Below are 21,813 nucleotides of genomic sequence, written 5' to 3'. Positions count from 1 at the left end.
TATTTTTATCAAGACCCATTGACTTGTACTGTACAGAGAAAGGGATGTTTCTACTCATCCTTTCCCACTCAAAAAAAGTCTCCATCACATGTGCATATGAAATATGACCCTGCAGCCCACAACGTAAGGGACAGCAATTATCACAACTGTCATTTCTACAAAGTGTAGTGAAATGATGCTCAATTAAGAATTTAGGGTGCCCAGTTATATTATTTGCTTTAAAGAGGTTTTTTTTTCAAATAAAATCCTGTTATGAGACTCATAAGTCATATAGATTTGGTTGTCTGTATGAACACACACAACAATTAGCACAAAAAAAAATCCTCAATGCATCTGTGGAAAAGGTGGGTAGGGGGGGGAAGGACAGACAAAACAATTTTATTTATTTTTTTTTAATTCAGAGGCATTTGACAAGTGGAGCTGTGTGAGGGGGGAGGTGAAGGGGCACAAGCATGGTTGCAGAGAGGGGGAGGAGGGAATATCATGCTGAAGTTAGATCACTTTTCCAAAAAAAGTCAGAGACCCAGTCCCTCAAATCTGTCCCATACCAAGAGGATGTTCCACGTTACACAGCCAAGAAATGCTAACAGAAGAAAATAGCTACCAAATCAGCAAGTGTGTAGCATTTGTGAAAGACAAAAGGTAAAAAAAGACAGGACTTGTATCTATTTTGTAGTCTTACAAATCAAACAAAAAAGGCAGGCCCTTTTTTTAAGAAAAAAAAAACTGTATTTTCTCATTTTAAACTATTGAATGCTAAATCAAACACGTGATTTGACCTTTTTCACAAAAACCCAAGCAAGAGTTCAAATACATGTAAGCCACACCACCAAAAATAGAAAGCAGAAAGAAATAACCATCGTTTGAGGATTTCAATTAAGCCAAAAAGAGTATATATAAACACTGGCAAAAGAAAATATTTTGATCACTTTCGATTATTCTCTCAATTCTAAAGAGTAAATGATTTTATTTTAAGTTTTCATTCATATCTGGGGAAGCATGGGGAGGCGTAAGGAGGGGGGGGGGCGCTAAATCCTAACAAATAGAAGAATGCCTCTACTTCAAATACATGTCTAAAGAGGTAGATCAAAACAAACTGCAGAGGAGGGGAAGGGATGGGGAGGGTGGTTTGGCAGGAAGAAAGCAGGGAATTGGGAGGTGTCAGGGATAATTTTAAGTATCACTTGTGCCCCTCAGTTAAAGCGCGGTGTTAGGATGGCGCGCCCATGTAGAAAGAAGTGTTCGTGGGACTGAGGTATCAGTGCGCGCTGGCGCTCAGTGGGGGCAGGGTGGGGTGCCTAGTGCCACAACAACCCCCCACCCCCTCAGCTGAGGTAGACGGCGTTCTACTGTGGAAGCATGGATACACTCAAGCACTTTTACCACAATCAACATATTTACATTCGGCATGATGAGACAAATGAAATAAATTGTATATTTAAGTTTTGGATTTCTTTCCTCTTTTCTTACCCACAGTCAGGGTTCATTCAGTATTTTGTGTGCCTTTCGAGCTTATTTTCCCTGTATGAACAACAAATTGAAACATCAAGTTACATTTGTGAGTTACAGAGAATGTCTTTTAGTTTAAATCATTTTGCTATAGCAAAAAAAAAAAAAAAAAAAGCATCTATCAGTGCGACTCCCCCTACCCTCACCATGCAGTGAACAACGTTAACATTGACTTGATGGCCTGGCTACAAGGGCCACTCCGAACTGACAAAGCTTGCTCTATGAAAATAAACCTAGTCGGGCTTGGACCTTGCTAAGACACTATTGTCAAGGTGGTGGCAGATGGCCTGGGAACAGAACAGACAACAAACAGACGCTCTGCTAACTCTAGAGCAGCTACACAGAGGACCATTACAGTCCACCTTGCACTGCCCCGACCACAGCCCTCCTAGGAAGGCGAAAAAGGAAATTTTTTTGACAAATTAAAGTACCATTACCAATAACAATGTCAATCCCAAAACTAAATGGCATTGCTGCAATTATGTACGGTTGGCATCATTTGCATGTCTTAGTTGTTTTGTACTTTTTTTCAGAAGATGGTGGACCCTCAGGGGAAAAACTGAGGCGATTTTCTCTGGATACTCCTGTCAGCCGCCAGCTGAGGGGGCGCCAACTCTTGCTCCGGGCCACTATGTACAAATAGACTTTATGTACAGGGTCATCTTAAGTCACACATACACATGTACAATGCCACCTAAAGCACCAGAGTTGAAGGAAGGTCAGTTGGCAGCTGACCAAATTTTAAATTTTCTTAAAAAAATAAAAATGTTCAAAGACTATCAGCTTTATAAAGTATACAAAATACCACAAAAGCAAAATAAAAAAGAAAGGAACATTTTTTCATATATATATATAATCATTTTCTTTTCTCTTCTGAGGTACTAGATCCTGAGGTAGTTAAGTAAAATGCATATTAAATTGGTTTTCCTGGGCAGCAGCAGTTCGGCACCATTTCCCTAAGTGTCAGTCGTGGCGCTGCCCTCACCTCTAAATATATATTCATCTATGTATATAGGTCTATCTATAAAATGCATCCGAATTTATAAAATGCCACTATCATTACAAGGGCAGGACGCCCAATATAATCCACCCTTTCAGGGGTCCTGTCCTGAAACAAGAATCTTTCCCCTAAACATGGCCCAACCAACCTGAGCCAACCCTCCCCCCAAATAAACCTCTCTGTTGGTCTGACCAGGACCTTGATAGCAATGCCTTTTCCTTTCCACAGAAAACTCATGAGAAAGCTTCAACCAATTGAACACTGAAAAAAAAAAGAAAAAGAAAAAAAAAAGTGTCAACTAAATCTGAAGTCAACTGAAAACATCTTGTCAGGTTTGAAGTACCACACCAAAGAGGTGATAGGAGGGGGATCCTTATTTCTTCTTTGTGTTTCTAGTGTAAAAAGAGGAAAAAAAAATTTTTTGAACACACCCGTGGGGGGAGGAGGAGAGCGGTCGAGGGGTGCGCACATGTGAGGGCAGGTGATGTCGGGAGCCCTCCAAAGTACATTCTCACACAGACGCAGAGAGGTGAGGTGGGTGGGGGTTTAGAGGCGCAGAGTCTCTTGGCCACACTTGAAAGCTCAAGTAAGACAAGGAGGGGTGGATGTTTGGTTGGGTTCTGATAACCTTTGACCCCTGAGATGAGCATTACAACCCCTTGTCTTCTTCTCCCCCTGGACTCTGCTGCATCTGTCCAACTGTCTAGTCTTCTGGCAGATTCAGTCACCATTCCTCCAGGTCCGCTGGGTCTCTTACTTCCTGCGGGGCAGTGGAGGTTGGGCTCCAGATGTGGGCTTAGGCTGTTGTTGCCTCCTCACCTGGGCCAGGATCTCCTGAATCTTCCTCTGGGCCAGCTGGACAACATGGGGAGAAAAGGGGCATTTTAAAATCAGATCATGACATAAAGTTACAAGTCTTAAGAAGGGATTCAGTGTCATCCCTGTGATTCCAAGTGATTCCTCATCCTCAGCCCATGCTTTTGTCAGCATGTACTGCAGCTGCAAGACTTTCTTGAATTAAATTAAAATGGCCAATATTTAAATAGTTGGATTTTCATAAGATCATTTGGGATATGACTCAATCTGCATAGACTGCACCCAGGTAAACCTTACTTGGTCCTGATTAAAAATGACTTAGAGATTGTACGGCTGTGATTAAAGGCAGACACTCAGAGCTGTGTTTGCCCACAAGTATCTTAATGCAAAAACATTCATTTGACGTATTAATCATGTGCCTTTTGGGAAATAAGATCCCGCTTTTGACTTCCTGAGATACTGCACATGCCGGTTTTCTTCACAACACCCACCTGGCATGCAAAGAAGTGTCCGCTGATCTTTACTATGACCTGATCGTTCTCGTCAGGCGTCTGGTCCCTGGGCACCACCACTTCTGCGCAGGTCAGGTTCTGCAGCTCGTTTACCTGCAGCCGCAATTGAGATAAAGATGAAAAAGAATAAGAAATTGGATGAGATAAAACAGCTTCATTTTGTATTTGTTGGAACACACTTAATGATCGTACCAACATAGCTTTCCAAATTTCAAGCACTGATCAATCAATCTCCTTATTTACCGTTTTTCCACCCTTCCCGATGACCCGTCCAGCAGCAAAGGAGGGAACCTTGATGTGAGCCTCCAGCTTCACCTCCTCTTTGGGTCCAAAGAAATTCTCTTCCTTCAGCTTGCCAAAAATGCGACACTGAGCCTGCAGCCGAACACGTTAGAATACCAATTACTTTTTTTTTTTTTTTCCTAGGGAAAAATGTTTTAAAAGTGCAGCTTAAGAAAAACGTTTTACTTCTGGTTGTAAAGAGCCAACAAGATGCCAACAGTTAAAACAGTTAAGGAAATGAGAACACGCCGACTGCAAAATAAACATGCAGCTAACAGTTGTCGCCATATGGCTCCATTCTTTTATTTCTATCAAACAGTGTTTCGTGTGAAGGTACAACACCTTAAACTGAGCCTCTGGTGGTCCAACAATAATGACCATCCTCTGTTTGGCATCCATCCCTTCCGCTGGGGCAATCTGAAGAAGGGCAGGCAGCCAGCATTAACAAACAGCAACCTGACACTGACACATTATCACTGAGATTCAGAACTTTACTGTCCGTCACTCACCTTGATTGAGGCTCCAGCAAAGTGTGACAGCTGTTTGATGTGCTGACCCTGTTTTCCAATGATGGCTCCCACTGCGAGCGCAGGGATGAACAGGTGAACCGTTTCCGACTCTGGGTGTCCCTGCTGGGTATAAGCACATTAGTACTACTGTGACGAGGAGGCAGATCACAGAAACCGTAACTGAAGACTGCTTGCTCAACTCCAGCCACCAATGCGCAAATGCAGACCATTAAATCTAGCAAAGCTGTTAAATTCTCTAAGCTACATTGGAGCTCATGCCCTCCATTTGAAATCATCAGATGACCAGAAGTGGCATATCTGTAATGCAATGATACAATCGCAGATGTCCAGGGGGAACTGTGTTACGTCACTCGGTCTATGTCTTGCCAACGCCAATACATTTTTAGTTTATTTTACACTGCTCAAATACCAGTGTGAAAAATTGATATCAAAAATATTTTTTCTAAAAAAAAGCCACAATCTCAGTTTGCCACATGCAACAGTTTAGTACTTAAATCTTATTATAAATCTTATATTTATATATTAAAAAGAGACTTTTTTTTACATTATGCAAAAGAGTTGTGCTAGTCATGTTAGAGCACATCACTTGTGTTTGAGTGAGTGATTGACACAAGCTCTGAAAAAGGTGGTTGCATCGTCAAAGAGGAACAACAAGTACCGCTGTTGATTTAGGATTGAGCCCAATATTCCAGTCAATGTGTCAGCTGAGGGCACACCAACAACTTGCTTTGGCAGCCTCAAAATCTGGAGAAAGGATTTTAGTTCTGAGAATGTTTTCCTCTGTTTGGAAAACATTCAACTTCCTAAACAAGTGGAAATGCCTCATATTTGTTAGAAATAACACCGTGAAACGTGGCGCAACTCAACTAAAATACAACTGGTAGCCAAGCTGCTGTTGCCCTCCAGGATTTATGTCTCCACTATCCCCCTGATTAAAAATTGCACACAGATTAGGGCCTGCCTAAAGGTCAGAGAACAAAGGGCAGCTGGAGAACTTCGATGTAGCAAACCCTGCCAACTCTTCCTGCTGCGAGCCGCCACAAGCCGTGCAAAGCACTTTGGGACGGGTGACTTACAGCAAGGGGCTGGCTGCTCGCCGACAGCATAGAAGCCCAAAATGGCCCCTCACCCCCATAAGGACTGCACTAAAGGGAAAAAGAAACATGAAACTGAGTTGCTAAAGACTAAATATCTGATTTTAAAAATAAATAAGTTAGTTTTCACTAGATGACCCAAGAGTTGAAGCCAGTTTAAAATGAAAAACAACCAGTTCTTGGTCTGTAATGGTAACGTAAAGGGGCAAGCTACTGTACAGTATGTGACAAGGAGGCTGATACTTACTCCAAATGATGAGCATCCAGCGTGGGCTCCAGGAGGTGGGACACTGGACATGGAGGGACCCATGCCTGGTGTTCCACTGGGGAACAAACCCAGAGCATTCAGGTTCAAACCTGGAATCAGGTTGGACTGGAGCTAGACAGAATGAGAACATTTCCATCAACACAACATACACAGTATGTTACAGATGTGCATCAACACTTCTTATCCAGAATAACATTTACATAGATGTTTAGAATTATGGACCTTAGTGGGGGGTGTGTACCCATTTCATCTCCACATGTTAAGATTTAAGTATACAATTCCAACTACACAAGACTTATCACTACAGCTCAAAAAGTGAGTAGAACACATCATAAAAGTTGTCATCTCTTTACAGCTTCACATTACACAGTATAATTAACCAACCTTTAAAGAAGAAAATAAACTTTTGCAAAGCAGTAACTGGCTTACAACATGCTCTGAAAAAACCCCACAGTGACCATTTTGGGGAAGTAAACTCCCCAGAAAATTGGTATCAAACTTATGTAACGAATAACAACTTCAGGTAGAACTGAAATATAAGATCACTTTAGCTTGATTCTACCTGTGAGGTTTGTAAGAGGGAAGAAAATCTTTTAGTCATTCCCCAGTATCTGAAATTTTATACATACACATATTGAACATTTTTCCATTTATTAGAATCTGTTTATAAGTGTATTTCTGATAAAACACTCAATGTTGGTGGTGTTTTCAGATCGCTTGTGCATGTAAACCCATTACCTGATTTGCTTCCTTTTTACATAATTTGGTTTGTGTGTTTGTAAACTTACTCACCTTTAGGAAATCTTCTGTCACTTTTGAGTCAGTTAGTCAAAGAAAATGTGTAGTTTTTACCACCACATGCTTAAGAATATTAACCATTAAAACTAAGTGAAGTTAGACTCCACATTTCCTGGTGAACCCATTTCAGCTCTTGGTGTAATGAACACTTACATTCATAGCAGCCATGTCGCTCTCATACGATTCCCTGATCTTCTTCATCACCTCCTCTTCTGCTCTTGCACACGCCTCAATGGCGCCCTTTATTGTGATGGTCCGCTCTGGGTTGTACAGGGTCAGGTCCTGGAGACTGGATAGAACAAGGGGCAAATGAGCAAGAACTCTGACAATTTAAATAGTGATACCACAGCAGCTACTGCAACGTTATGCTAAGGACTTGCAGTGGTGTCAATACAAGTAGATATCAGCCAATTTTGGGTCAAGCAATCTTACGGTGAGATTGTGATCTTGGTCCCCGTGTCCTGCTCGATTTTCTTTAGGTTGCGTCCTTCCTTTCCAATTAATCTTCCCACAAAGTTGTTGTGTGCAAGGATTTTCAGTGGGATCTCCTCAGTACTGCACAATAGAGACAGCATGTTAAGTTAAGCAATCCTTCATATTTACTAAACACTGAGATGTGACTTCTACCTAGATCTGTCTGCATGCTGTAAACTACAAACATCTTGTAGTATAAACTCTTCTATATTCTATGTACAAGCTGTCAAAGCTCATTTCCCTGGGTAATGAATGAAATCGTTCAAGTTTTTTTTTTTTTTTACACAGGTGTGGCTAAAACCATAAACCTTTAACAGTTGAAAACAAAGCATACAACATGCGTACATCACCCTCATGCAGACAGGATGAAAACAGCATTTTTAAGAAAGTGGAAATAATTTAAATCCAATTGACCAAAATTGTATTTAACTCAATGACTATTTCACTATTGTATACACACAAAAAAAAGTAAAACTTTAGAATTAAGACCATATTTTATCATTCAGACTCACAATTTTGTGTCAACGGCTTCCTTCTGCATGATTTCCATGATTGTTCTGCAGGCATTCGAACAGCCTTCAGGTGTAGAGTGAATTGTGATGGGCTTCTCTGCAGCACCTGCATTTTCTTTCCTATGGATGTCAATCCTGGGGTGAAAAAAAAAAAAAAAAAAAAAAAAAAAGAGAGAAGAGGATTATAAAATGAGTACATTTTAATGCTGGAAGTCAACAGTCCAGCAAAGGAAAGCACACAACTCACACGACAACGTTCAGCACAATTCCTGACCTCAGAGTACGTACTTTGAGTGGGTCTGTTTGGTGATGTTGCGGATAGTGGCACCCTCCTTGCCGATGATTGCACCTACAAACTGTGTGGGAACCAGCACGCGTAGCGGGATGTCTGACTGTACTTTAGGCCGGGCACCCAGACCTGGAGAGCCAGAACGAGGGGGTCCACGGGCGTTAAAGCCTCTTCTACCCCCCGGTGAGGGACCCTCTGGTGCAGCCGTCTCATCTGGGATATAGGATACTTTCAAGGCATAGTTCTCCATCATTGACCCATTCAGCTTCTCCATTGCCCTACAGAGCATAAAAAGACGTCAGTCTCTGGGCAGAACTTTTGATTGCCACTGAGTGGGCATGATTTAATAAAAACAAAAGGCTTTTAAGACAGCCTTGGTGGAGTGAAAAGACAGGCTTTCTTGCCAAACAAATTTCTGTTCAGATACTTAGCATAAAAAAGGTTTAAGTTTGATTCCCTTTCGGTCTCTTTGTCAAAGAGAGAATTCAAGAACAGGGGACATGAAAACAAAATCAAGAGGCTTTGAGCCAAATTGTGCCATTATCTCAAGTGACGGATATAAGGGAGAAACAAGGAGCGAAGAGCTCCTAAAAAGACCAACAAACTTAAAGACACAATATTACTTCATGATGGTGTTACAAGAAATTCACTCTAACAATAAGAGTATTCAAATTTACCACATCTGTCTTTTTTGCCCCAAGAATTCATTTTTTTACTGAAACAATTGCGCCTCGAGACTTCCACAACCACTCGTGCCAAGAGCAACACTGTAGTATGATTCATGTACACCAGGGGGCACCAGATGGCTAATTTAACCCCCTCCCTCACCAAAACACATGCACATGCACACACACACACACACACACACATACACACACTCCCCCCTCCTCCCTGTCATCATTGCATGTCAAATTAAAGTAGACTGGTTTCTGGAAGAAGGAAATCAGGTACGCTGCATGAACACTACACACAGAGGAAGTTGACGTAATTTCCTGCACAGGATTCTACGTAAAGTGAAAATCATCAACGGATCCATGTCAGGATATCAAGAAAGATGAGTTGGAGGTTAATGACGTGAACATGGTGTGTGTGCGTGTACTCACAGCCTGGCCTGGTCCTTGGCTGCATATCGAACATTGACTACTGCAGTCTCTGTGTCAGTGTTTACTGTGGGAGAACACACAGCAGAGTCATTCAGACGCATCCAATGACAGGGTCACAATTTACCACCATGGGGTACTTTTATATACTAATTTTAATTATATAACCTTCTAAAATAATGCATTTTCTATTTTAAAAATTAACCACCACAAGTTTGTACAGTTATAAAACAGAATACAAATTTTTAATGCAATAAAAAAAAAGAAAAAAAAGGTGTGTGTTTAGATAAGGTGGTGCAGACTTGTGACACAAAAGCTTAAACAGGAGTCTGTATTTACCTTGTTCACAGCTCTCTACAGCACCATACTGAGCAAGCATACCATCCAAAACCTGAGAAAAAGAATAAAAGAAAAAGCCATGATTACTTAGAGACTTTAGAAGGCTTTGACCAGAAGCTCATCCATGGAAACCAGCTCAGCTCAGTGCCAGGACACAGCCCATTAATTCTGAACCCCAGAGTTCAACGTTGAGTTACGTGGTTAAATTTGCTGCCTTCTTATAAAAGCCTGTGTACCTCAAATTATGACTCGCCTCTTGGTGCTCTTGTACGGTGCACCAGGTGTTAGGCTATTTTTTTAATAAACATTTTACAAATACTTTGTTTTTAGTTATTCATAATGAATAATACACATACAATTTAAAATGATAAAATTAGGATGCTTGTAACATGCATTTATTTAAATAAAACAAAATTGGTTACCATTTAAAAAACAGATCTATAAAGCTATGGTTGACTTTATGCCCCCCTCCACACAAAAAAATATTGTCAGCATACATGAACAAAGGCAACTAGCAAGAAGAAAAGTGAGTTGCTTTATTTCAAAATGCATCCAAATGAATGCCATATCAAGCTGGCCATCAGCCCAAATCTGGAGACCACAGGATTTTAATTCATTAGATGTGATCAATTGCGAGTGAGAGGGGGAGCGAGGTTTCTAAGCTAAGACCTTCGACCATGCTCAGTCAAACCCATGGCCACACCCCCAAGAGCTCAACCCCACTTTTTAGCCAACAAGACTGTGTCCCTGCCCCCCCACTCCACCAACCCACCAACCAAGCAACCTCCCGCCTCCCTGCCATCTCCACTCAGAATCATTGGCTGCTCCAGCACTGATATGAGTTCCCTGAACCCAAGAGTTGCTAGCTGCTGGCTGGCTGCTCCGCCTGTCCATCTGCAGACTCTGGCCAATGGGAATCCAGGCCATTCAGGAAAGGGTGGGGTACATTCCAGCAGGAAGCAGTGGCTGGGGGAGGGGTGCGAGTTCATGCTACATATTCTGTGAATCGGCGCACATGGAAGGGAAGGGGAAATAGTCCAGGCCCACCCACCCACTACAGCTTGTGAACACGCCACTACTCTCCACCACCATTCGCTAGCTGTAAGGCTATACACACCATGACCCATTGTCTTATCTACCTGATAGATATATACACACACACACACACACACACACACACACACAAGGCCTTTGCATCAAAAAAGATCAGCCTATTCTTTTCCTCCATTATTTTAACCCCTCCCCCTCTCTGAGGAGGAGAAACGTCCATGTCACCTTTTGAGAAAGCAAACAGCTCGCTCGCTACATACTAGTAACATGGGTGGATCTGGAGCTGCAGTTTGAGGAACATGCGTAGGCAAAGCGAGCCCACCATTACAAAACACTGAGCCTATCCGTAGCCATTTGATCACACAGAGTGAATAAGGCTGAAACCTAAAATCTATGCATCAACATTACAATCTAACATTTTAGAATACTACTGAACAATTGTGCAATTCATTAAGGAAATTCTCATTATGCTTCCTTACTCTTTATGGAGCAGAAAATTAAATTGAACACTACAAGCACACGCTATCACAGCTTAACCTCTTTGGAGGGGAACAAGGGGAGGAGGAGAGAGAAAAAAAAGTCACGTATAGCTGTGTTACTGGCACGACATTCCAAATGGAAGTTAACAGTGAGATCCTGACTTTCAAATGATTCCTGGGGGAAAAAAAGCTTCAATGCAATTTGAACATTTTTAAGTTTTATGGTAGATCTGTGTCCAGAGAATGTACGTGAACCCAGTAGATTACTATGTCAAAGTATAATGTGTAGCTGATACTGAATACCAGAGTTTTAAAACTAAACGCTTATCACATGCAGAGAAAGAAAGACGTGCAATGTACGGACACACACACACACACACACGCACACTATTGCTCAATGCTTACACTCGTTTCTCACTAATCAGGCAGTGGCCTTGAAATCTGACCATGTTCTAGCTCACCATGTTATGTTATAGTTTGTATTCATACTCATCTTTACATGACATTAACCCTTTATGGAAATGGCATCCACAAAGCAAGTGGACTAAATTTTAAATTTAACACTGACCTTGAGCATGAGTTTTACTGCTTAAAACTCAGTTTAAATAATCTGCTGAAGAAACCTTTAAGAACATTCAAGGAACTACTACTTGTACAGCTGAGGACAGTTTTGCATGATCAATTCAAACATGGTTCTGCTGAATTTGTCAAAGAAAATTCAAGGATGTATGTTTGCCTAAAATACCACAAGCTTACTTCAATCCAAGATCATGTCAAATAATTCAAGCAGTTATCTGTACTGGAATACATGTGTTTAGAAACTTTTGTAGAGGATTAACAGCAGGTCATGATTTTTTTTTTGTCATGTGGGAGCTTGTTCTAAGCTGCTATGTGAATATGGTATGGGTCACAACATAGACATAAAATCAATATTTGTACCATTTAATGTGATTCAACAAAGTAACCTTGAAACCAATACATTAGTAGAGTATACTGCTGTTTTTTCATGTAGTGTCAGCAGTGTACACATTTATAGTTATTTGAGGCTGTGTGTGGCATTTATGAATAGTGTTATTTCTGTACATTCTTTAGTTACAAAATAATAATTGAAATACGTTATATTGCATTCACACATACAAAAAAAAAAAAAAAACTACATCCGTATATTTTGATACAGTTGAATTGACACCTCTCTGACAAACTTCATAAATGTTCAGGGTCCATGTAATGGATTACACAGGTGCAGATTTTATTTCACATATCCTCTTTATGGTCAAGATAACACACGTCAAAAGACACGTCATTTGCAGATGCATGAAACACATAAAACTGCAACACTTTCTAAAAAATAAATAAATTTAAAAAAAAGTCCCATAAGCCACATAAAGACTTGCACACTTGGGTTGGCCAGGTCAACACTGGCTGCATGAACGTTTCACAACCCCTCAGACAATACACTATTTTTTAATTTAATATCCAAGGTTTTTTGGCAAGAAAACACATGGTGAGAAAAGGCTTTCACTTTCAAATAGGCACATGTGATCAGTGTCGAAAGACACCATCACACAATTAAGTCACATTTCCCATTTAAGCACGTCAGATCCAGTGTAGCGAAAGAATAATTTCCAATCAACAGTAAGCTTTCTCAAAATGCTTTAACATCATGCAGTGTAGGTAGCCAACACATGTAGGAATGTAATGCAACTAATATCAATACTTGAAGTTTCTTCCTCTGCATGAGCCGGCCAAACCACCTTAAGATCCTACTCTCATGTAAGGTAATCCTTTTAAAATTCTTCCTTACATAAACCCGACATCCTATTCTAGCCCTCCCAAGTTCTATTGGATATATATCTTACAATCGTAATTATCAAATTTCCAGTGGCATTAGCAATGATTTCTGTTCCAATCACAGCTGCAATCATTGGTTGGTATGTTTAACTGGGTTGAGCTGCAGCTTTGTTCAAACGAATCAAGCGCGTGTTCAATTGAAACCCAAAGGGTGGCAAGGTGACTCCAAAGGCCACTAAATGAGAGCCCAGTTGGGCTGCCCCATGGTGCCCCGCCCTGGAAGCAGTTAGCAGCCTGTTAGCACTCACCTCCCACTGCATGTGAGGCGGGATGTTCCTGATCTGCAGCTTACAGCTCCTGGAGAAAGAACAAGGGAAGAAGAGGGTGGGGGATGGATGAAGGAGGAAGGAGAGAAAAGAAGAAATAGATGAAGGTAGATGGAAGAGATGGGAAGGAGGAGGGGAGAAGACAAGACAGTTAGTAATCAATAACACCTATGGAACAATGATACAAATGATGTAAAAGGCTTCTTTTTTTTTACATTCCCTCTATCATCTAGCTAGACCAAGGTGGAGAAGCTGCAGATATGATTTCTGCACTTATTCCATTTCCAACCCAGCAGGTGCACTGAGTAAAATGTGGGAGGAAGTGATGGAGGAAAAGCAGGTGAAGGGGTGATTTAAAAATCACTACTGGGTGGTTTAAATTGAGTTGAGGGTGCTCAAAATTAAAATTAAGCTAAAAACGCACCACGCCCTTTCTCTCAAACCACCAATTGTGTCAGAGTCACACAGAGCAAGGAAGGAAACAGGGGAGAGAAGCAGGACAGTGGAGCGGCAGGAAAGAGTATTAGAGGAAAGGAAGGCTATGATGAAGGCGGCTATGATACGCTATCCAAATGTCTTGTCTTCAAACTGTTTGAGGCAAGCATATTCCCTGTAGCATTGCATCATGAGGTTTCAACCACTGTGGGGCTCAAGCCCACACTTCTCAACCAAAATAGACACTCATACAGGAGCATCCAGCTGTTGTGTCAGGAAGGGGGGAAAGGGGTGAGGGGGAATCTCCACTCAGCACGTCACACTAAATAGGAAGAATTGAAATTGCATGCTTGTTCATAAAGAGTGTGCATCCAGCAGAGGCAAGTGGAGACTACCAATTAACAATGGCGCTGCTGTGCCCCGACACTACAAACAACCAGGGCAGAAATCCCCAATTCATCCTTTAAGAATGAATGGCCCCAATTTAGTTACATTGGGAGAACAGCAGCAAGAGTATGCGGGTTATGTGTGGAGGTCACGCAGACAATGGAACTTGTGGATGAATGAGTCAGAGTTTCACAAGTGTTTGCCTGCATGTGGACGTTGTATAAAAATGTGAGAAAAGTACATGCCACTCCAAAGTCCACCTCCTGTTGACACACATAGGCCTAAATGAACATAATGTACATATGGCTGGGAGTTGTCGCGCACACACGCAGACGCACACACACTATGTGGAATCACAAACCCTGACCTCAACAAGACTTACACATGCTCTGCACATACCTGCCACACACACGCAGCCTATGTAGCTCATTTAGGTTAGACTGTGTAGACACCATTTTCTGTCTTCTGTGTAAAAACTTAAAAAGCATTACATTACACACATCTCTTGTTCTTTTCCGCAAGCTTCACTGGGCTGTTAAATGACGTCTAAATGTAGCTCATCCACTTCTAGAAACTGTTCCACTGCTGATGCTTGTTTTGTAGAAGATAACGCCTTACAACATGCAGCATTCATAAACTCACTCTTTACGTCATGTACTCAAATTTACCTCAAAAGCTCATTTGACAAAAAAAAAAAAAAACCTGAGTAATTTAAAAAATACACACAGGCACATCTACGCAGTAAAACAGTGCACATGTGCAACAAGGGCCACAGCAGAGAGTCCTTAGCTTAGTCAATACAACCGTCATCAAGAGAACAGTTCAACAACATATTAAAATTTGAGACATTTAGAAACTACTTAATTCTAAATGGGCAAATTGTAAAGAAAATTCCCAAATAACTTCCAAGAGGAATTCCAGCCCTTTCCGGCCCACTGTGCCATTCCTGGCTGATCCGTCCCCCCTCTCCCCACACATTCTGTATGCTCTGCATTGCGGTGGGAACGCCATGCGAAATGTGCGAATGCACCGAGCACTTCCAGTCGGATTAACCTATAGCTCCACACAGAAGAAGTCAGCCAGAGTATGGAGTGGAGGTGGGGGTTGGGGTGGTATACATTCCCTTGTCCCTGCCTTTGATTTGGGAAGGGGGGGTGGGGTTGGGGGTTGGGGGGGGGGGGTGCAAGTGGGGTGTGGTGTGGGGACTAGCCCCTGTTTCAGGCTAGGGTAACAAGGGCCCTCTCTGCCCTGTGGGGGTGGGGCCCTGTTGCCATGGACACGAACAAGTCCACTGACAGGAACATGTAGAGCAGCGTTAAAAGTGGGAGGGGGAGGCAAGAAGGGGAGGGCCAGGAGTGACTGGGGTTGGCTCGTCATGTGATGGCCAAGAAGAGGCTGGGCTCCTTATTTACTTTTAAAATGGACCTACATTCTACACGTTCACCCCCATCCTCGACCACGCTAAGACCTTTGGGCCTGCACCAAAGACACACACACACACACACACGGGTGGGTGTAAACATGTACGCAAGCATACAAATGCATCCATGAAAATAAAATCCACAAGTCAAGCAACATGAGACTGCACCACACCTGTATCCATCTGCGTTTCTCTGCCATCCCAGCAAACTGAGGCACTCAAACGTCAACACTAACAGGGACGGTGTGGGACATATGAGATCTGTGCTCAACGCTCATCCAGCCATTGACTATTCAGTATGCAGAGGTTCTGAATGACTGAACTCCACACAGTCTGGTTTCCGCTAGCCTCTCACAGGCCTTACATGCAGACTGTGCACCCAATAAGCTACATTCAACACTTGTGTTTGGATAGATTGGTTTGGAATTCCCTCAGAGAATTCCGATGAGCTGAATATCAACAGTTAGAAATGACTCAACTTCTGTAAAAGACTATTTACCCCCGCCATCTCATTGACAATACATTTTACATACATATTTAAAGCAAAAGTAAAAATACAATGGCATTTTCATGTGAGACTAGGAGCAGGGAGAGTTAAGGAGCCTTTGCCTGTAGTCTGGGTAAAACAAGGGGCCACATTCATAATTCTCTGGCACCCCAAGTCTCCGTTCCAAATCCCCGTTTTTGCAGGTGGGGCCCCACAGTGACCCCATGACCCAGAATTCTTGTAATAAGAGCCAGGAGCCATTCCTACAACCAACACTGATACGATCTACACTATTGCCTCAATTAACTTTTTTTTTTTTTTTTTTTTTAAATAAATAAAAAACCTGTTTAAAATAAGAAAAAAGCAAAAGAGCTCACATTTTACACTAGTCAGAACAATTGCAAAGAGCTCTGTGTTAAGTTGTACACCTGTGAACAAAGTGTGTTTAACGGCCGTTTCCCTCTCTCTCTCTCACACACGCACGCACGCACGCACACACACACACACACTTGGGGCCACCCCTCTTATAGCCATCTTTTTTTCCCCTTCCTGTACATGTGACTAAGCGGGTACATGCATGTAGGGGTAGGAAAGCTATATTTTAATTTTGCTAAATTTATCCAACACGAGGAGCACATCTGACCCAGGAAGTTAAGTGAGAGTGCATAAAATAATGACACTGTTGCAACTCAACAATTAAGGATGGAATTAAATATCTGAAGTGAAATTTTAAAAAGCTGCTCTTAGTAATTGGTAGAAGAAAAAAAAGAAGGTGTAGCCCAGTTACACTAACAAGCAAAAGACCCAGCTTCTTTTTCTTTTTTTTTTGAAAAGTGAAAATATCATTTCCAATTCATTTAGCAAATATTGCTATGTTAACTATATGACACCTGTAAGATTCTGATTAATGCTTGATTTATTTTTCTGTACAATTTACATTCTTTCAGAGAATAAAAATACAAACACAGGATATTGGCAAGGACGAGTGGGTGTCATCTTTAAATGCCAGATTTAAAAAAAAATGAAAATTAAAAAAAATAAAAGTAAAACCAAATACATTTTCAAAAGTGGGAAGAAGTTAAATCTAAAATGACTACACAATGGCTCATATGTTTAATACCTATGAAATGAAAACAATAGCTGTGGACAAGATGTTTTGACCTATTAATGACTATATTTTCAGGAATCATTACAGAATGCACCAGATGTTTTGCTAATACAGAAGAGATCATTTTACGCAGCCTTTTGGTCACAACCATGACACATTTATAGAAAATGCATATCATAATATCCCATGGTGTTTTTTGGACAATACGGAGCATCACTCTCACCAGCATGTCACTCTACGCAGCACTATTGTCTTCTTGAAGCTCTAACTGAAGCCATCCCACCTTGATCCCTGTCTGCTACAGCACTTCCCCTTCCTGATGAGTTCAAAGGTTAAGCCATGGTGATTGGCCAAGCCCCCAGCTGATATTTGCAGGCTGGAATGCAAAGAGGGGGCCCTAGTATGGAAGTGTGTGTGTGTGTGTGTGTGTGTGTGTGTGTCTCTCTCTCTCTCTCGCTCTCAGTATGAATGTGTGTGTGTATAGCCTATACTCAGAATACTGTTCCCATTGACTACTGCTATGTTCCATGTTGTAAAGGGAGGGCACGTTTTACTTTTTTGAAGTGTGGCTGAAACTCGACTCTGTTGCTACCATAGCCAGCACAGCAGACTGCACTAAAAAGGCAAGAGCAACGTCACCAGTTTTTTCGTGATCAGGGAAAAATTTGGAAGCAGGTCTGAACATTTGACGCAAAATTCCCCTCGTAGCTCACCTGGTTTATTTGCCCAATCTACCATTTACTCCAACCGCCTACCAGCTACTAAGCGTGTATGATGTGCAGTTGGAAAATACAATTCACGTAAAGATGTCAAAAATTCCCTGCTGGCTTCGTATTCACATCTAAGCACTTTATAAATTAACTCAAACTACGTATAATAGTTTTTTAAAAAGCCTACGTGTTCCACCTCGACCTCCCTGTTTCCACTTGGTTTAAAAACAATGATCATACCTCAAAACTTTAGGCCCACAGAAATGCATATTACGTGTAATGACTTAGATGTCATAACAGCATTTACCAATCAGCTGCCATTTAATTTAAAAATCATGAAAACGATTAATTACGACCGAAATGCACCAAGACCAAAAATTACGCACACAATGCCAAAAAGCACCAGTATTTTACGTCCTCAACACAAATTACGTAGACCCCTCCAAAAATATGTATAGTAAGACTTCTATAATCGTGATTTAAAACACGACAGTGGCTACAAGGGTCTAACTCTGAAACTGGGGGGTTTCCGTGACTTGGGCCCCAAACCTCCCATTCCACTCGCGTTTGGGAGTCCATCTCATGCAACAGCAGCACAATGTGCAGAGGAGGGCGGAAGCGCAGGGCAGGCAGGGAGAATGACGGGCAGATCCTTCTCAAATGGACGACTCCACAAGGCCTGTACGCCTCAAATCCAGCCTGCACTCACTCTGCACACATTTCAAGCCAGCACACCCAGGCTTCACTAATCGCCCTGGGGTTAGAGTACAAATAATATCAAGTGCTGTACAAATGCAAAAAATATAATAGTGGATGGGCGAGGGGGACAATGCAAGCTGGTTAAAACCAAAATGACGGTTTTTAGGAGCACTCCACAACCATGGCGAAGAGGAGGGGAGTGTACGCCACCATACACCCCTTTTATTTGACCCCAGATCATTTAGGGAAAAAGGGCAACTCATTTAACCAAAATGTAAATACTTACGCCACTGAATTTAACAACATAAACGCACATTTCCAGTAAATATAACTTAGAGGGGAAAATAGGCTCCTAATAGAAAATGGCTAAAGGAAGAAAAAAAATAGGAGCTCCCACGAGTTGAACCAAGCACTATATAATAAAACTCGACCTACCTTTGACGTTTAGGGACAGAGTGCTCCACTTCGAGAACTTTCCCATGAAGTTCAACTTTACCTAGAAAACAAAATATTTTTTAATTTCATTAATCTTTTGACCTCCTAAAACAGACCTCCCCTTCTAGCTTTTGGAAATGCAATTAGGGCCAGTGTTTACTACTCATTTTATGGAGTGTACTAAAATCTAAACAGGCATATGGACTTATGGCAGCGTCCAGGATATTTTCAGCATAGTGTGATATTAGCAACACAAATTGCTGAAAGTGTCCGAGCCACTAATAACACGAGGACACAGATGAGCCAGACACAGGACCAATTCGTAAAATTATACGAGTTCAGCTAAATTGTTACGTGTCCCCCATGAGCAGGCCTAAGTTTAATTTAAAGACAAAAACATGAGACGAAGTGAATAATACACAAAAGATAATGGTCGTGTGGCTCAGTTAGTTGGCCTACATTTGACCAACACAATTAAACCACCTGGTGTGTCAGCATGGACGAAATGGCTTCACAACGTAGCGAGTTGTGGCCACAGGAGAGGGCCTATACTTTGAAACCTGCATACGAGTATAAGTTCAAATTGAGGCTGGTAAAAGCAGCAACACACTACGACCTCTACCCCTTATCGTGCCCAAGTGGGCTGTGTGTTAGAGGCTACAATAAGGCTCACTTCACGGCGTTCACAGCCTCGCTGCATACGTCCTGTACGGCACACAACCGGCATACTGCCTTGGTATTCTCATCCTCATGATTGTGTTTACTCGACCATTTTATCAAGCTACACTCAGTGAAATTACAAGAACTGAATTTCACACAAACCTCGGGCAGCCTTTTCTCTGAGTCCACAGTGTCAAAAGGCCAAGTAAAGATTGTGTGAGAGAAAGAAATGCTTGGATACACCCCCACCCTACAGGACTACATGCATTTCTCATAGGGGCCCTGAAGTAAGACAATCTTCACACAATTGCAGCAGTTCGTGCGTCTTTTCAAATAACACTTTTTTACCCAAAATGTCTCACCTGAAAGAACATCGATGGCCTTCATTGCAGCCTTTTCGTCCGGGCAATCCACAAACGCATAGCCAGTTTTGACAAGAAATGGACCACTGTGCGGAATCTTCCACTGCTCAAAGATAGTTTCGAAGTCCTCCTCGCTCGCCTCTGCGCTCACGTTGCCAATGTATAGCTTATTCATGTTCTGCGCCGATAAAGGGACAATCTTTACGCTGAGGGAGAGATAGTTATTTGCTCTCACTGATGTGCAGTGTTTGGAGTAGCCTAAATCGCCTTTACTACTACGGAGTGGCTGTGGCGTGCTTCCCGGTCGTTCAAGCCACAGATAGATTTAAACTGGCAGCCTCACAGTGCGTTTGCGCTCCCTCGCCCCTCTGCCTCTATCGCGCAATAAATAAATGCTCAATTATTAATCTCGTGTCTCCAAACGATGGCTGGCTGGGTGAAAAGGAGGAGAAACTACTTTGTGTCTTCCTCCAAACCCCTTGGCAAAGAGACAGAGAATGTCACACAGGGTAAGGCTGGCGCCCGCCTCTAAGTCTAGAGCCTAGAATAAGAAGAAGAAGAAGGGGGAGAAAAAAATCCTCTGCTATTCCGGCTTTTTTTGAATGAGCCACGTGTTCAAACTACAAATCAGCCCACACGTGAGGAATCCCAATTGCTCAATTAAGTGTTTGGGATTGGGGAAAATTGCACGGGAATCTGGGGTGGGGACAGCAGAGGGGAGTGGAGAAAAAAGGAGGGGAAGAGTGGATTGGTGTTGGGAAAAAACCTGGCCAGCTATGTGCGTAAAGGGATTCCGTGAGAACCAAGTGTATCTTTACTAGAATCACATTCGTGTGCCTTTCTTTACAAAGCCTCGATTCTCATTGGTCAGATGAGGAATAGTAAAACGGCAGTGCTCTCACGCACGCCCATAGCAGGGAGACGCTGATATTGCGGGGGCTTGTGCGCACGGCTGTGCTAAGTGCGCTGTACTGATGACACAGTAGGAGGAAAAGGGGGTGGGGCCATTCATAAATGATGTTGCATTATATTGCTAAATTGCATGCTGGACACATTAAATTTTAAGAAAAGTAGAGTAGGGAGGGCCAATATGCTGCTCCTTGGGCCCTCGTGCAATGTGGGAATGACACGTATTACTATCCAAATGACGGCATCCATCTTCTCCAACTAGACTGGAGCCATCCCCTCCCTGATCCACAACTCAAAGTCCAACTGCAGGCCCGACTGGCCCATGGTCACACTAAATGATATTGGGGGGGTGTCTGTGGTGCTGCCACGCTGCTCGTTTGGTGAAACTTTCAGCCCGCTTGATACAGCGAGGAAGCCTTGACCATGTGGAGCGAATGCACATGGCGAATCCTCCCTGCTATATACCACCGGCATGGATCTGCATTTGCTGAAAGAGGGAGGGGTCCCCCTACGCCAAAGTGCCCCAAGCGTTCTCTGTAATGTACAGCCCAACTGAATCACGTGTGGAATACATGTCTAAAATATTACACAACTGTCAAAAAAGATCATTTACAAATCATAGGAAAGGTCGACTGATTACATTGTGACTCTGCAGAGGAAGGTCTAATGGGTAATAGAATATATACTTGTTGATACAATACCAACACAGAACTTGTTCAAGTTTTTGCAACACCAAGGTTCCCCAAAATTAAAATTCACACACAAGGTCAAACGCACACTTCAGTGTATCCAATCTGACAGTACACTTATAAAGACGGAATGTGACACATACAAACAGCATTCCTTAAACAAGTCCTTTAATATCTATCTATCTATGAATTTAACTCTATGAATTAAATTCTGCTTCGGACTGAGGGTCTAGTGTTTATATGTGCTCAATGCACAACACGTGACAGTATAATTTGAGATAGGAGGTTATAAGTGTGGGCAAACGTAAGAGCATTATTACGCCACATTCTTGTAGCCTAATTA

The 21,813-nt window shown here is 42.1% G+C and overlaps 1 protein-coding gene across 2 annotated transcripts; it reads right to left on the bottom strand.

The window, feature by feature from the left end:
- Window positions 1–425: 425 nt before the first annotated feature.
- Window positions 426–20,496, bottom strand: igf2bp3 (insulin-like growth factor 2 mRNA binding protein 3). Of its 2 annotated transcripts, XM_053334716.1 has the most exons (16): window positions 19,873–20,496; window positions 18,851–18,911; window positions 13,152–13,200; window positions 9,524–9,575; window positions 9,188–9,251; window positions 8,084–8,362; window positions 7,796–7,930; window positions 7,242–7,364; window positions 6,963–7,098; window positions 5,991–6,122; window positions 5,707–5,794; window positions 4,629–4,738; window positions 4,462–4,536; window positions 4,081–4,212; window positions 3,817–3,930; window positions 426–3,364 (listed from the first exon to the last, which is right to left on the bottom strand). In XM_053334716.1, exons 1-16 carry the CDS (start codon window positions 20,045–20,047, stop codon window positions 3,263–3,265), a joined length of 1,827 nt encoding a protein of 608 aa, XP_053190691.1. In that variant the 5' UTR covers window positions 20,048–20,496; the 3' UTR covers window positions 426–3,262. The 2 variants fall into 2 exon arrangements, with proteins under 2 accessions (XP_053190691.1, XP_053190690.1); XM_053334715.1 differs by lacking the exon at window positions 5,707–5,794 and having other exon boundaries at window positions 4,629–4,751.
- Window positions 20,497–21,813: the final 1,317 nt, after the last annotated feature.

Source organism: Scomber japonicus, chromosome 15 (assembly GCF_027409825.1).
Source record: "Scomber japonicus isolate fScoJap1 chromosome 15, fScoJap1.pri, whole genome shotgun sequence".
NCBI lineage: Eukaryota > Metazoa > Chordata > Actinopteri > Scombriformes > Scombridae > Scomber > Scomber japonicus.
This window is presented reverse-complemented; position numbering and strand designations above follow the sequence as displayed.

Coding starts and splice junctions, on each gene's coding strand:
- igf2bp3 (XM_053334716.1), bottom strand. CDS start 20,047: ATGAATAAGCTATACATTGGCAACGTGAGCGCAGAGGCGAGCGAGGAG. Junction 8,363..9,187: donor GCCAAGGACCAGGCCAGGCT/GTGAGTACACGC, acceptor TATGCTCTGTAG/GGCAATGGAGAAGCTGAATG. Junction 7,931..8,083: donor ACCAAACAGACCCACTCAAA/GTACGTACTCTG, acceptor TTTTCACCCCAG/GATTGACATCCATAGGAAAG.